The following is a 13,220-nucleotide window of genomic DNA, read 5'->3' as shown; positions in this document are numbered from 1 at the left end:
AGGCCCATGCTGCAGGCAGCAGAGAAAGATGGTGTACCTCACAAGGTGCTGCTGCAGAAGCCTGTCCTGTAGGCCAGGCTGTGAGCTGCCTTCTGGCAGGATGAGCAGCAGCACCTCAACATGGTCCTGGAGCCTCAAGAGTCCCTCTGTGGGAAAGCACAAAGGAACAGCATTCCTGAAAAGGCAGGACCAGTACCAGTACAAGAGCTCCTCCTCTATCACAGGCTTTTAAAAGAATCTCAGGGAAAAAAAAAAAAACCAAAACAACAAGCATAAGAAAGCCACAAAACTGGATTTGCAGCCTCCAGAAAGAAGCCTGCAATAAGAGGCTGAACAAGCACAATCCCTTTAGCTTATTACAGAACTGAGAAGCATTGCAATTCCAGCGTGTAAGCTGGCACAATAGGAAATTACAAAGGCTGAAGCCTTTTTAATATGAAAGAGGAAGGGAAAGCCAGCTCACCTGGCTAACAAAGAACACATGTTCTTTGCAGCACAAGCAATGGGACCTGTAACCACTACCCTCAGCCCTGCTCTTTTCAGCACACTTTGGCCAAGCACCATCTTTTGCACTCAGCGTAGAAGTAGCTGAGCAAAACCTGATGCTCAGGCCAATGTGACAGGGCTGAGCAGCTAGAAAGGTTCAGATTACTCGTGCTGCTCAGGTCTTGCTGGCAGGAAGTGGCCCAAGCAAAGGGCTTCTTTCAGCTCTCAAAGGTAAGAGAAATGGCAAGGCACAGAGGTTTGCTGTAGCAGTTTTCCAGCCAGTTTGAAGAAATTTGCAGCAAACTGCTCCTGCCTTGCCATCAGGCATGGCTGATATGGGAAAAGTGTCCAGTGGTCAAATGGCAGTCACTTTCCGCATGGCACAGATTCCCTGGCCACAGTTTTGGGCAGAAGAACCTGCCAAGGAATTTGATAAAGAAATCTGGTTGCAAAAACTTCAGCCTTTCTGGCTTTGTTCTATGTCCAGCTCCACATCTCAGCCCTGCTGCTCTGCACCACAGTGCTGCTTCTAGCAGCCTCCAGGCAAGCCCAGTGTGGGGGAGAGAGCTCTGGCCCCAGGTCCAGGCTGATGCTGGTGTGAGCCCTGCGGGATGCAGCCCTGCAGTGGCAGAAGGACCCGTTGCACATGGACAGAAGGCACAGCACAGTTATGCAAGATCTGAAGGGAAGGAGAGGAGGACTCTGGGCTGAGTAAGAACAGAGGATATTTATCAATAGAGAGAATTCTTTACATATTACTTGTTCTCACACACGCACACCCATGCCTGTACCAGGCACAGAAGGGTCATTAGTCCATAAAACATCAAAGCAGCTTCCCAGGGAGTCTCAAACAAATGGAGGTCACCTTCAAGAGGACCCACAGCTGTTCCACTAGCACGATGCTGTGTCCTTGGGTAAGGCGCAGGTCGAACCGCTGAGTGTCCTCATGAGCGCTGGGACTTCATTAGGTTCCTGCGGCCGGCCTTGGCCCCACGCTGGGCTCCCTTCATCAGGCCCTTGAACTGGCCCTGCATTTTCGCCCGCTTCCTGGAGGGAGCAAGGAGCAGGAAGCTGTTTTGGTGCAGGCACTGGGCACACCTAATGCATGGGGATGCTGCTCCAGACTCCGCAGGAGTGGCACAGCAGATGACAGGGAGCTCCCAAACCCACCAAGAAAACCCTAACAAAATGCAGGATCAAACCCGTTCCCACCTCTGTGCCCTTCCTGGTTAGCCTCACCTTCTGTTGAGTTTAGCTCTGTTCAGGGGGATGTAGGCATAGGGGTCGAGTTGGCCCTTCTTCTTCACATCACCTTTACCTTTCTGTGGGAGACAGCAAGATGAGAGAAGATGCAGCACTAGGGAAGATGCATGTGTCCCCTTCCAGTGCAACCCTGCCACCCGGCTATCCCAAACACTGTGTTGCAGTGGGATGCCAGCTGAGCACAATGCCCTGGGAGCCGATTTCCCACCAACGTGATGCTACAGACACCTGCTTTGAGCAGTGAGCAGGAACTCTCCATGGCAAGGATAGAACAGGAACTTGGAAATGGGCTGGCAATGTTCACAAATACTGAGTGTTTGGCAGCTCCTCTTGGAGCAGAGATCCCCTCCAACCTTGGTGCTACAGGACCAGACTCCCAACAAAAATTGTGCTTCCTGCCACAGCAAAGTCCAAGCATCCCCACAGAAAAACCCTGTAACCCCATGGGTCCCTCACCTTGGATCTATACTCTGCACCGAAGGCTGGCTCCTTGTTCAGTGGCCGATGGATCCCAGAGCCTCCAGCTGGAAAAGAGAATATGTGTTGGAAGGACGTCTTGGGCCGCCACCTGCCCACTTCTAGGCTGTGGAAGCTGTTCCTGCTTTTTGTCTCCAGCTCTCAGTGTCAGGACAGCAAAGAGGTGGCTATTTCCTACAAGTAAAATCTCTGGAGAAATGTGTAGAGAACTGTTTGAAATTAATGAAGGCAAATGCACCTGAGGAGAAATAACCCCAAGCACTAGTTCAGACTGGGAGCCAACCTGCTGGAAATCAGCTGTGCAGAGAAGGACCTGGGGATCCTGGTAGAAAACAAGTTGTTCATAAGTCAGCAGTGTCCTTGTGGCCAAGAAAGCCAATGGTGTCCTGGGGTGCATTAGGAAGAGCATTGCCAGCAGGTCAAGGAAAGGGATCCTGCCCCTCTAACTCAGCCCAAGTGAGGATGCACCTGGAATGTTGTGTCCAGTTCTGGGCTCATAGTGCAAGAGACACGTGGAGCTGCTCCAGTGAAGGATTAAGGGACTAGAGCATCTCTCTTATGAGGAAAGGCTGAGATCTGGGCCTGTTCAGACCAGAAAAGAGGCACCTAAAAGGGGACCTCGTCAATGTCTGTAAGTATCTGAAGGGAGGGTGTCAAGAGGATAGCACCAGGCTCTGCTCACTGCTGTTGGGCAATAGGACAAGAGGCAATGGCAGAAACCGATGCACAGGAAGTTCCATCTGAACATGAGAAGAACTTCTTTGCTGTGTGGGTGACTGTGCACTGGAACAGACTGCCTAGAGAGGCATTCTGGAGCCTTCCACAATGGAGATATTCAGGAACCATCTGCATGCAATCATGTGCCATGTGCTCTGGGATGACACTGTTTGAGCACGGAGGTTGGACCAGATGATACACTGATCCCCTCCAATCTTATCCAGTCTGTGATCCTGTGATCTTTGCTTCAGCTGTGCTGCAGCAGCACCCCATCCCTTGTACAAGATAGGCACATGGTTCTGGTCCTCTGGGGAGCCCCAGACTGGGCACAGGCAGAGGAATTACCTCTATACTGAGAACAGGTTCCAGCCTCAGCTTCCTCATCGTCTGGCTCCTCTCTGAACCGACGCTTCTGACTTTTCTTCTGCAGAAAAAGACAGCAGGAACCTGCAGCTGGCTTGTCCTTACAGTTCTGCCCTCCCATCGACCCCCAACCTCCTGCTTCCTCCCATGGGCACTGAGAAATTTTCCAGACAGCACATCCCTATCCCAGACAACTTCCTGCACCCCTCCAAGCAGCTGGCAATTGCCTGGTGTCCCCACTGGCCTCTGGGGCCGAGCTGCAGCTGCCATGGCACAGGCAGTGGTTTGGCAAGGATGAGGTCCCCCAGCAACTCCTCAGGACCACGAGCCCCATACTCACACTGCGGAGCCCCACATCTTGCAGCACATCTGCCATCTCCTCATCTGCTCCTGTGGTACAGGACAAGAAGGTCAGTGTGTGATGAGGGCATGGGAGAGCCCTGGTACTGTGCTAGCCCCTGGAGGGTGTGGCAGTAGCAGGGTGCCTCTGCTGGATCAGCACCCTCCTGATGATGTAGGTGACTGCTTCCCCTGGGCAGTGGCCCAGAAGAGAGCCAGTCGGTGTGACACAAGGCCACACCAATTCCTGCCACTTCCACCCACATCCTCCCAAGACCCCACATGCAGGTGGCATGATGAAAACCATTCAGAGACCTAGAGCAAGTCTAGAGTGGCCCCTGTCAGCCCAGGTAGTACCTTTGGTTTCATCATCATCCAGCTCCTCTTCCTCTTCATGGATGATCAGGCGTCCATCCTCAGACATCTGGAAATCATGGCTCACTCCTCTGGACCGCTTGGGGCCTGGCTTGGTGGCTGCTCACAGAGAAATGTGTCAGAGCCTGGAGAAGGATCCAATTCTGGGGGCAGCAACCCCCAGGGCCCCCGTGCATTGCAGCAGCCCCTGCCCCATCCATCCCACCCTAGCCCCATGTGAAGCTCCACTCCTTACCCAGCACCCGCTGGGACACATTAGGGTCCAGGAAGTTGAGGGGCTCATCATCTTCCCCTTCCTTCAGCCATGCCTGGCCCTTCTGCCGTGCTTGCTTCCTCCACTCCTTGCTCCGATGCCGTTCGTCTTCCTCCTCCTCATCCTCTGAGTCAGCCAGGATCTCCTCCATGCTGGTCAAAAAGTGGAGAGGATGATGGAAAATGGATTAAGGCCAGGGGTGCACCCTGCCCCACAATGAAGAGCAGCCCTGGAGATGTCTCCAACATCTCTAGAAGCACCAGCTGAGCAGATGCAGTGCCAAGCCCCCTGTGGGGGCTGCTCCTTCTTCACCGTGAGCCCGTCTTCACCTGCCTCCTCTGGGCTGTGGTGCTGGTGCCTCCTCCTCTTCCATATCCGCAGCTGCCTTCTTCAGGGCACGCTGCTTGCGGCTCCGGGATTCTGCCTTGCGGATGTTCACCAGCACCTTATGGTACTCGGCTGGCAGCAGCCCCTTCACCAGCTCAAAGCTGAGGAAACACACAGGGAGCAGTCAACACCCACCTTCTCTGCACTGCTTCCCAGAGAGCTCCCTCACCACCCCAGGAGACCCTGGCTTACCCAAACTTGCGGATGAACTTGATGAAGAGGTTTCGCAGCTTCATACGGAAGTGGCGTCTCATGTCATCTGAAAGGTTCCCCACAGCCTCCAGCTGAAAGGACAGAGACCCTCAAGACCAAAGCACATCTGCCTTGGGGGCCCAGCCTCCCAACCTTTATCTGCATGGCCACCTTGTTCACCCTGGTGCCATCTCTCCACACCTGCCCCAGGTAAGGCCATGGGGAGGTGTCCATGCTTGGCAGCGCTAGCTCATGGGGCTTTTCAGGCACATCTGTACCAGGATTCAGGAAAGGAGCCTCCTCACTGCCGTCTCAGCCTCTGAGACCAAGGTTGTTTCCTTGGTTTCCAGGCAGAGTGCAGCTGGAGATGCTCCTGTCTACCCAAGGCAGACACAACACTGCCCCACCACCCTCCTCAAGGCACCCCATGCATGATCTCACCATCGTCTGGACATGCTTGGCCAGGAGCTTGGTGTCCACCAGCAGTAGTGTGACCTTCAGGAATCCCAGGGCTGCCTTGACCACATCCCGCGTGCGGGAGGCCAGCAACAGGCAGATGTTCTGCAGGAGCTGCTCCACCACACTGAACTCCAGGTGATCTGCAACCATGGTGGAACTCAGCCACAGATGGCTTCCTCCTAGCACCCACCTTCATCAAAGGGCTCTGCCTCGACCCCCAGCCCCCCTGCTCACCTTTGAACTCAAAGAACAGGCGGGTCAGTGCCAGCACGGTGCAGCTGATCATGGTGACTGAGCCAGTGAGCCCCACGTAGATCAGGAGCAGGAACCGCTGCATAGCCTCTGCAAGAGGGGGAGAACTCAGGGCCCGACTCACTTTGTGTCCAGCAGCATCCCTGGACCATTCCAGCAGAATGCTCGGCATGGGGCTGACCTCCCTGGGGCCAGAATGGCTGTGGGGCTGAGCAAGAAGAATGGAAGCTCACCTTCAGGGGTGGGTCCAAAGCGGATAAAAGCATGGCCCATCTCCACGAGCAGCATGAAGGCATTCTTGCGGGCCCCCACTGACACCTCCTTGGTGCATAGGATGACCTGGAGGAACACGGGCATGTCATCACTGCTGCTACTACCACAGCCAGAACCAGCCAGTTCCTCCTAGGGACCATGCTCACCTCTGGGACCAGGGCAGTGACAAAAGGCTCGTGCTCTGCAGACAGCTGCTTCACAATGTGGAACAGGCATTTCAGCCGTGGCTGGGGAAAGAAACGGACCAGCACTGGTACACCCAGGGACACAGACCTGGTTAGCTCTGCTGCCCACCCCATCCCTTCCCTTCCAGCAATGGCTGATCACCACCACCACAGCCCCTGCTCTCACCCTCTTGGCCGGGGATGCTGCGCTCTTGAGGGAGTCCAGCAGCGCTGCCTGCAGTTCCTGGAGGTGGGAGTGGACGAAGGCCTGGCAGGGAGCGTGGGGAGCAGCACACACCTCCTCCAGCACACGATATGCCTTCTTCTGCATGCTGCGCTCTTTGCTCTGCAGGGACAGCCAACATGCTCCCACTGTCAAGGCAGCCCCCACCATGGTGTCTGAAGGGACACCAGCACCCCACACCACCCAGCAGAGACCTGTCCCCTACATAAGCCACTCAGTCCCTAGAGTGTGGGTCCAAGCTGGCAGCAAGCAGAAGGAGCCCCACTGCAGCCCCAGCACCTCTCAGGGCTGGGACCAACTCACCTGGAGGGAAGGCTGGATGGTACGGTACAAGGAATCCAGGGACTGCTCATCAGCATAGGGTGCCATTGCCACTACCAGATCCAGGATGGAGAGTCTGCAGCAGAGAAGGACACACAGCTACAGCTGTTAACTGTGGCATCACAGCTTGACCAAGCTGGGACGCCAGCTGTGAGTCACATCAAGTACACAATGGTGGCAAAATCCACACAGGACAATGCCCTAGGGCTCCTCACCAGGAGCACGCCAGGAGTTTTACCCATTAGCAACAGCTCCCAGGTGTTACCTGGCAAACTCAGAGCTCTCAGGACTGGTCAGCTTTGCACTGGCTTTCTCCAGGAATCCACACACCATCTGCAAGGCAGGCACAGAGAGCAGGATCAGAACTGATTGAAGCAAGTGCTTTTATAAGAGTTTGCAATACACCTGGCAAACAACTTGCTAAAGGACTTTGTGGAGACCAGAAGCACCAGTGAGTCCAAAAAGACCTGGACAAATTCACAAAGAGGTTGTGCACAATGGGTGAGATGTGACTGCAAGACCGGGAAATCCCAGACCATGGGCTGGAGAAGTCTTCCTGTCCATAAGGGCAGTAAGGGCTGCTCTCTGGTCAAAACCTTCCTTCCTGTCCTCTTCAATCAGGCCTGCACCAAAGCCCCATCAGGCTGAGTCTGGCTGGGAGATGCTGGCCTGCGCCAGGACAGCTTGCCCCAGTGTCCCATAGGCCCCTCACCTGAGGATCCGTGATGGTCAGGTAAGCACGGACAGTGTCCAGCACAGAGCGGCGCTGAGCACTTGTGCCCCCACCCTCCTCAGGTTGGCTGTACACGTTGAACAGGATGGGCAGGAAATTTTTGGCAAAGCGACCCACTTCTGCCCGCTCTGCATCTAGGGAAAGGATGACAGGGGGCTAAAGATCAGCATTTGCCCTCCCATAGCTGGCAGGAACCCACCACAAGGACCTGGTTTCCCCCCAACCTGTCTCGCAGCCTTTGTGGATGAGGGTGCGCAAGGCCTGGCACACCGTGGGGCGGAGATCTGGGCGCTCACTGATGGCCATGCCCAGGGTGCGGGCCAGCCCCTTGAAGGCCACCAGCACATCTGTGGGACGGGTGCAGAAGCCAGGAAGCAGAGTCCAGACCTGGAAGGCAAAGGAAAAAATGGGAGGCCACAGTCTTTGCCCAAGTCCCTGCTCCCCAGCCTGGTACCAGGGGAACCCTATGGCAAGGCTCCCAGGCACTGGTTGTTACCTGCCACTGCAGTGTGTCGTAGATCTTGGCCTCCACACTCTTCCCAGCCTGGGTAAACTCCTGGGCTGCAGAAGAGAAAGAGATGAGCAGGGCACAAAGCACTGCAAAACCTTGCTCCACCCCAAGGCAGAGAAGGGAGGTCCCACAGAACACTCTGGACTGCAAGACCCCTAACATGCTGCTCTCCTCACCTCTGGTTTTCAGGGCAGCCGCCAAAGGCAAGAAGTAACTGGTGAAGAAGCCAAGCCGTGCTCCCTGCACGTTGTCCCGCAGCACCGGCAGGAGCCAGCTGCGGGGGAAATCCAGCGTCTCCCTGGGGAGACAAGGCATAGGTCAGGAGGGTGTGGGGCACCCTGGGCACCAACATCAACCCCTGGGCACAGGGCACTTTCACCTAGCCCCAAAGCTGGGCACAGGTAGGCTTAGCAGCCACACCTGCAGCACTGCATGGGGACTGAACGGGAACATAACAGCTGCAAAGCTGCTACCCCATGAATGTACTCACTCCTTGCCATTGATCTCCAGGGACACAGCTTCCAGTAACACCTCGGGACCCATGGTGCTTACAGCAGCCCCCACTGCCTGGTCCACTTCAGCAGTGTAGGGAAAGTGTGGGGAGAGACGCAGGTCACACAAGGACTGGAGACACTGCGGGAACAGGGCAGGATAGTCACAGAAGAGCCACGTGAACAGGTCTGGCACATCTCACTCTGCCTGCCCAGGGATGCCAGCTGCCCTGCACATCCCTGTGCTGAGTGTCCCAGAGCTGTGCATGCTCTGGCCACACACAGAAAACAGAGCAGGGCAAACAGCATGGCCCTGCTCCAGATGGAGGGGGCAACACAGCCCAGACAGCAGTGCAGCCACCCCACCAAACTCTACGGATGAATCTGTGCTCTTTCATCCTGGCTCACCTTCCTCATGATGGGATGGCACTGCTTCCCACATGTCTCAAAGAAGACCTCCAACACTCGCAGAACTTCATCCCATGCTGCATGGAAACGGTATGTCAGCCCTTCCTCCACTGATCTGAGGAGAAGAAAGAAGGTGGTCACACTGGGAGTATTCAGGCTGCCCAAGAGGCCTCCTAGACCCCACTGAGGACTGGGCAGAGGCTGGTCAGAGCTCAGCCAGACCCACGGGCAGCCCCTCTCACATCACTGCTCCTCACCGGAACATCTTGCACAGGTAGGCAGCAGGGGCTGGGGCAGATGCAGACACGGTGCCCATATCCTCCATGTGGGGAGCAATGCACTCACTCAGGAGAGTCTGCAAGGGCAAACAGGGAAAATGGGACAGCTGTTGGACCACAGAACCCCCAGCCTCACAGGCACAGAGGGGCATACCACTCACTGGCAAGCCCCAAGCCCCGTGGCAGAGCCCCCCACAAGGCCCAGGGTACCCAAGCAGGGAGAGGTGTCTGAGTGTGGTACCTCCAGGGTCTGTGCTGCTGCTGACACCACCTGGGAGTGTGGGGAGAGGAAGCAGTTCATGGCAGCAGAGAAGAGCCGGGGCAGGTGAGCCCAGCACAGGTCCTTCTGCAGCCTGGAGAGGAAAGATAGGCCAGATCAGAGACCAAGCAGCCACCTCTCCCCTCCCCCAGCCACAGCCCCTGTCTGCACCTGCCCAGGTTGACGTGTGCCCGCTCCATGGTGGACAGCCAGGTCAGCAGCGGCTGCAGGTCACTTGTGCTGGGCACGTAGTCGTAGAGCGCCTGCAGAAGCAGAAGGCTGGGTAGGTGGGTGGGTGCTGAGCAACTGCCAGCTCTGTCCCTCCCCACACTGGTACCCCACACTCACAGTGATGATCTGGGCATTGAGCTCAGCTGGCAGGCAGGCCACGCTGGCCTGGGCGCTGAAGAGGCTGTGGAAAGCTTGCATGGCACACGCTGTCACCAGCTGCAAAGGACACGGTGTCAGGAGAGGGGGCTCTGCTTCGAACCCACTGTCCCCCTACTCCGAAGCAGGCTCTGCCCTGGAAAACCCATCACTATTGCAACTATGCTGTGTCTGCACAGCCTCCCTCTTCCACAGCAGTCAGGCCAGAAAGCTGTCCTGGGCTCTTTTCCATTTGCATCCTGCATTTCCAGGCTCCCAATTGACAGCTGAGAGAATTTGATCCCTTTAAGAGCGTAACCCATGGGAAAGGGTCTGCCCTTGTCCTCCCTGGAGCAGGAACACTCACCACATGGCTGAGGGTCATGACTCGGAGCAAGGTCTCACAGCAGGTCTTCACCACAGCTGCAGGGAAGCAGGGCAGCACGTCCCGCAACAGGGCGAGGACATGCAGGGTGGTGGTGGCCTCCTTAGCACCTACAGGAGCAGAGCAACCTCTGAGCCTGTGGGACACCACAGCAAAGCCCCCATGACAGCAGTGGGGCTGACCCACAGAACCAGGGTGAACACTCCCCTAACTTCTGGGAAAGCACCAGGAAAGCACCAGAATGGCTGAGGAGGCTTCAAAACACCATAGGTGCCCCAAAGATATCGCATACCCTCCCCAGCAATCCAGCATGCTGTAATCTCCCCTCTTCCCTCCATGTCCTTATTCTCCCACAGTGGCAGTTCCCCACATGCAGCTACAGACCCCATGCTCCAGTGCCCCACACCTCCAGCTTTTTCAATCTCCTGCACACAGAACTTGGCGGTGGAGGGTGCTGCAGGGTGATGCTCAGGGGCTGCATCGCCAAACATGAACTCGCTGCCCCTCAGGACAGAGCACACGCCATACTGCGCTGCTTTCCGCACCTGGGGGAAAAGAACCCAGCTGAGTAGAAACTACAGACCCGGGGGTACAGCCACCCCCAGAAACAAACCCCCTGCCAGAAGCACAGGGCTCTCACCTTGGGCTTGGTATGAACACAAAAGCTCAACAAGCCATGATAGACCTGCAGGGTGACAGGGTAGCTCCAGGCTGCCAAGTCTTGCTTCCGTAGCAGTGTGGCCAGGCAAGAGAGGACCTATGACAGGGGAGCAGCAGGGGCATTAGCATCGCCCCACAGAGACATCTTCCTTTCACTGCAAGGGCCTCAGGCCGAGCACCCAGCACCACCCTACAGCAGCAGCCTTGACCCCAGCACTCAGCAGACCCCAGGCAGAGCCGACATGGCTGGCTGCCTCTTGGCTACTCACCCATCGCAGGGCAGACGTGGAGCTGCTGCAGGCTTGTGAGGACACGATACTCATGAAGGCTTTTGAGGCATCTGAGAACTTTTTAATAAGAACCGGGCTCGGGACCCTGCCAGAAGGGGACATATCAGTAGGATGAGGAGCAGACAGCTGGTAGCAGTCACAAAGGGGACTGCATCACCAGCTCACCCCAGCTGCATTTCTTTCCCAGCCTGGGGAGGTAGGACAGCACCAATCCCTTTTCCATGCTCTCTTTGCTTCTCTGCCAAGCACTCACCGCTTTAGGACAAGGTTAAGCAGGTAGGCAACAGCAGACAGTGACTCGGGGGACTCCACTGCCTCCAGCGTGGTCATCTGGGAACAGAAGGTGGCCAAGCGATGGGGTGGAGGGGGTCACACCATGCCAGCCCTTCCCCAACCCCTGGGGAGGGGGAAAAGAAACCAGGAGCAGCCCAACAGCATCTCTGCTGAACAAAGCCACTTGGCCTACAAGCACAGAACCTTTCTCTATCGCTCCTCACAGCCCACCCACGCTGCCAGCAGCAGCTCCCCCCACGCCTCTTCCACACAACCAGCACTCACCAGTGCAGCAAAGTATTCTGTCTCGCTCTCCTTGCCCCCTCGGGAGCGGATCACCTCTGTCACAGCTGCCAGCACGGCACAGATCTGTGAGCAGCCAGCAAAACAGCTCAGCATCTTTTAGCCTCGCAGCCAGGGGCCATCCCCACCAGATCCCCCCCCTTCCCCAGCCCTGCTCCTGTCCATACCTCTTTGTGAGCAGCAGAGTTGGATTCCCAGAAGCGCTGCACCTTGCTGAAGGTGACGTTAGTGCAGTCGCTCAGCCCGCTCAGAAAGGTGCCAGAGGACTTCTCTGTGGCCGCCTCTTCAGCACCGTCCTCCTCCATACGGAGCTGAGCGCTGTCACTCGCCCGCTCCACACGCAAGGACCCCGACTGCAGCTCATTGTGCAGCTTCACTGCATCCACCGTCAAGTTACTTTTCTCTCCTGGGGTGAGAGATGTGTCAGAACTCAGAAGTCACACTGCTCCACCATTCACCCCGAAATCCCCCATACTCCCCTCCCAGCCAGACTGGCTTAGCTGGAGCTCATATCCACGTGTGGAATACAGGTGCTGCTTTGCCCCAGTGGGCAAAATCACATGAATAACTGTAAAGACCTCTTCACTCCTGTGCAAAGAAACCAGAGCACAGTCCAGTCATCTCTGATGGAAGACAGCATCATGTCCACACATGATGTCTGCCAGTGTGCCAAGGCTTTAACACTGAGATGCTTCTTGTACTCAGCCCTATTTATCTCCTTCCACCTGAAGCCCTAGCAACCAGACAGCCAGGACAGATGCTGCATGTCCCTCCGAGTCCCGGACATCAGCCTGCAGCCAGCATCTGCATGAGAAAGTCACTGACACTGGCTTCCTTGGCCAGGAGCAGCCGGTGTTCTCACAGTGCCTGGCAAGCTTTGGTTTCCCTTTCCCATCATGAGGCCGGCTGAATGTTAGTTTGTCACATTCCTCATCACACCAGACAGCACAGCAGCACTCAGAGGTATGGCCATGGGCTTTGCGGAGGCTCGCAGGGCGACAGGCACTGCAGCATGCGGTGCCTCATTCCGCTTCTGAGGCCTGGTATCACTACGAGGTTAACTCCTTACGCCGTGGCCTCGGGCAGCGGCTCCGCTCTCACCGCTGCCCCAGCCCCAACTCTCGGAGGCTCTCGCCCCACAGCCCTCGGCGCCTCTGCACCCTCCGGGAAGCGCTGGGAACAGGACAGGAGCTGCTCGCCCTGGCGCCCTACCGCCCCGCCCGCCCCTGCTCTTACCCGCCGGCCGGCTGCAGAAGCGGCTGCGGGCTGCCAGACGATGCTGGCGGGTCTCGGGGTTGGAGTCGCTGCTGTGGCCCTTCCGCCAACGCTTCAGCTTGGCCGCGGCTCCCGAACGGAGCCTCCCGCTCCGCGCCATGCTGGGCCCGGCTCCACGTGCGGCCGCGCCCAGCGCCCCCTTTCCGCTTCCGGCGCCGGCCGCCATCTTCAGTGAGGGCAGCAGTCAGGGAAGGCCGCGTCCCGGCCGAGGGGGCGAGAAGCGGTGTCGGGAAAGCTCAGCGGGGTCGTGCCCAATCGGGGCAGAGATGGGTGACCCGAAGGGCCCCGGGGCAGCCACCAGCAGGACTCCACCAGACATCCCCGTGCCCAAGCCGCGGCCCTGTGAAACTCTTCAGACCAAACCCGCAGCCCGGGCCGAGGAGTCACGTATTACGTATTACTGCGCACCGTGACGTCACTGTG

At 57.1% G+C, this 13,220-nt stretch overlaps 1 protein-coding gene across 1 annotated transcript; it reads right to left on the bottom strand.

Annotated features, from left to right (window-relative positions):
- Nucleotides 1-1,194: 1,194 nt before the first annotated feature.
- RRP12 (ribosomal RNA processing 12 homolog) lies at nucleotides 1,195-13,095 on the bottom strand. The gene is made up of 34 exons (XM_030276240.4): nucleotides 12,759-13,095; nucleotides 11,690-11,928; nucleotides 11,505-11,588; nucleotides 11,200-11,276; nucleotides 10,926-11,031; nucleotides 10,637-10,753; nucleotides 10,403-10,541; nucleotides 9,979-10,106; nucleotides 9,594-9,692; nucleotides 9,417-9,508; nucleotides 9,228-9,339; nucleotides 8,966-9,063; nucleotides 8,709-8,823; nucleotides 8,300-8,442; nucleotides 7,986-8,107; nucleotides 7,795-7,859; nucleotides 7,523-7,685; nucleotides 7,278-7,432; nucleotides 6,831-6,898; nucleotides 6,548-6,641; nucleotides 6,188-6,346; nucleotides 5,983-6,063; nucleotides 5,797-5,902; nucleotides 5,546-5,653; nucleotides 5,294-5,451; nucleotides 4,853-4,944; nucleotides 4,603-4,761; nucleotides 4,256-4,425; nucleotides 4,003-4,119; nucleotides 3,647-3,696; nucleotides 3,289-3,367; nucleotides 2,206-2,273; nucleotides 1,726-1,808; nucleotides 1,195-1,533 (listed from the first exon to the last, which is right to left on the bottom strand). Exons 1-34 carry the CDS (start codon nucleotides 12,961-12,963, stop codon nucleotides 1,431-1,433), a joined length of 3,954 nt encoding a protein of 1,317 aa, XP_030132100.4. The 5' UTR covers nucleotides 12,964-13,095; the 3' UTR covers nucleotides 1,195-1,430.
- Between the last annotated feature and the right edge of the window lie 125 nt (nucleotides 13,096-13,220).

Source organism: Taeniopygia guttata, chromosome 6 (assembly GCF_048771995.1).
Source record: "Taeniopygia guttata chromosome 6, bTaeGut7.mat, whole genome shotgun sequence".
In the NCBI taxonomy this organism is placed as follows: Eukaryota; Metazoa; Chordata; class Aves; order Passeriformes; family Estrildidae; genus Taeniopygia; species Taeniopygia guttata.
This window is presented reverse-complemented; position numbering and strand designations above follow the sequence as displayed.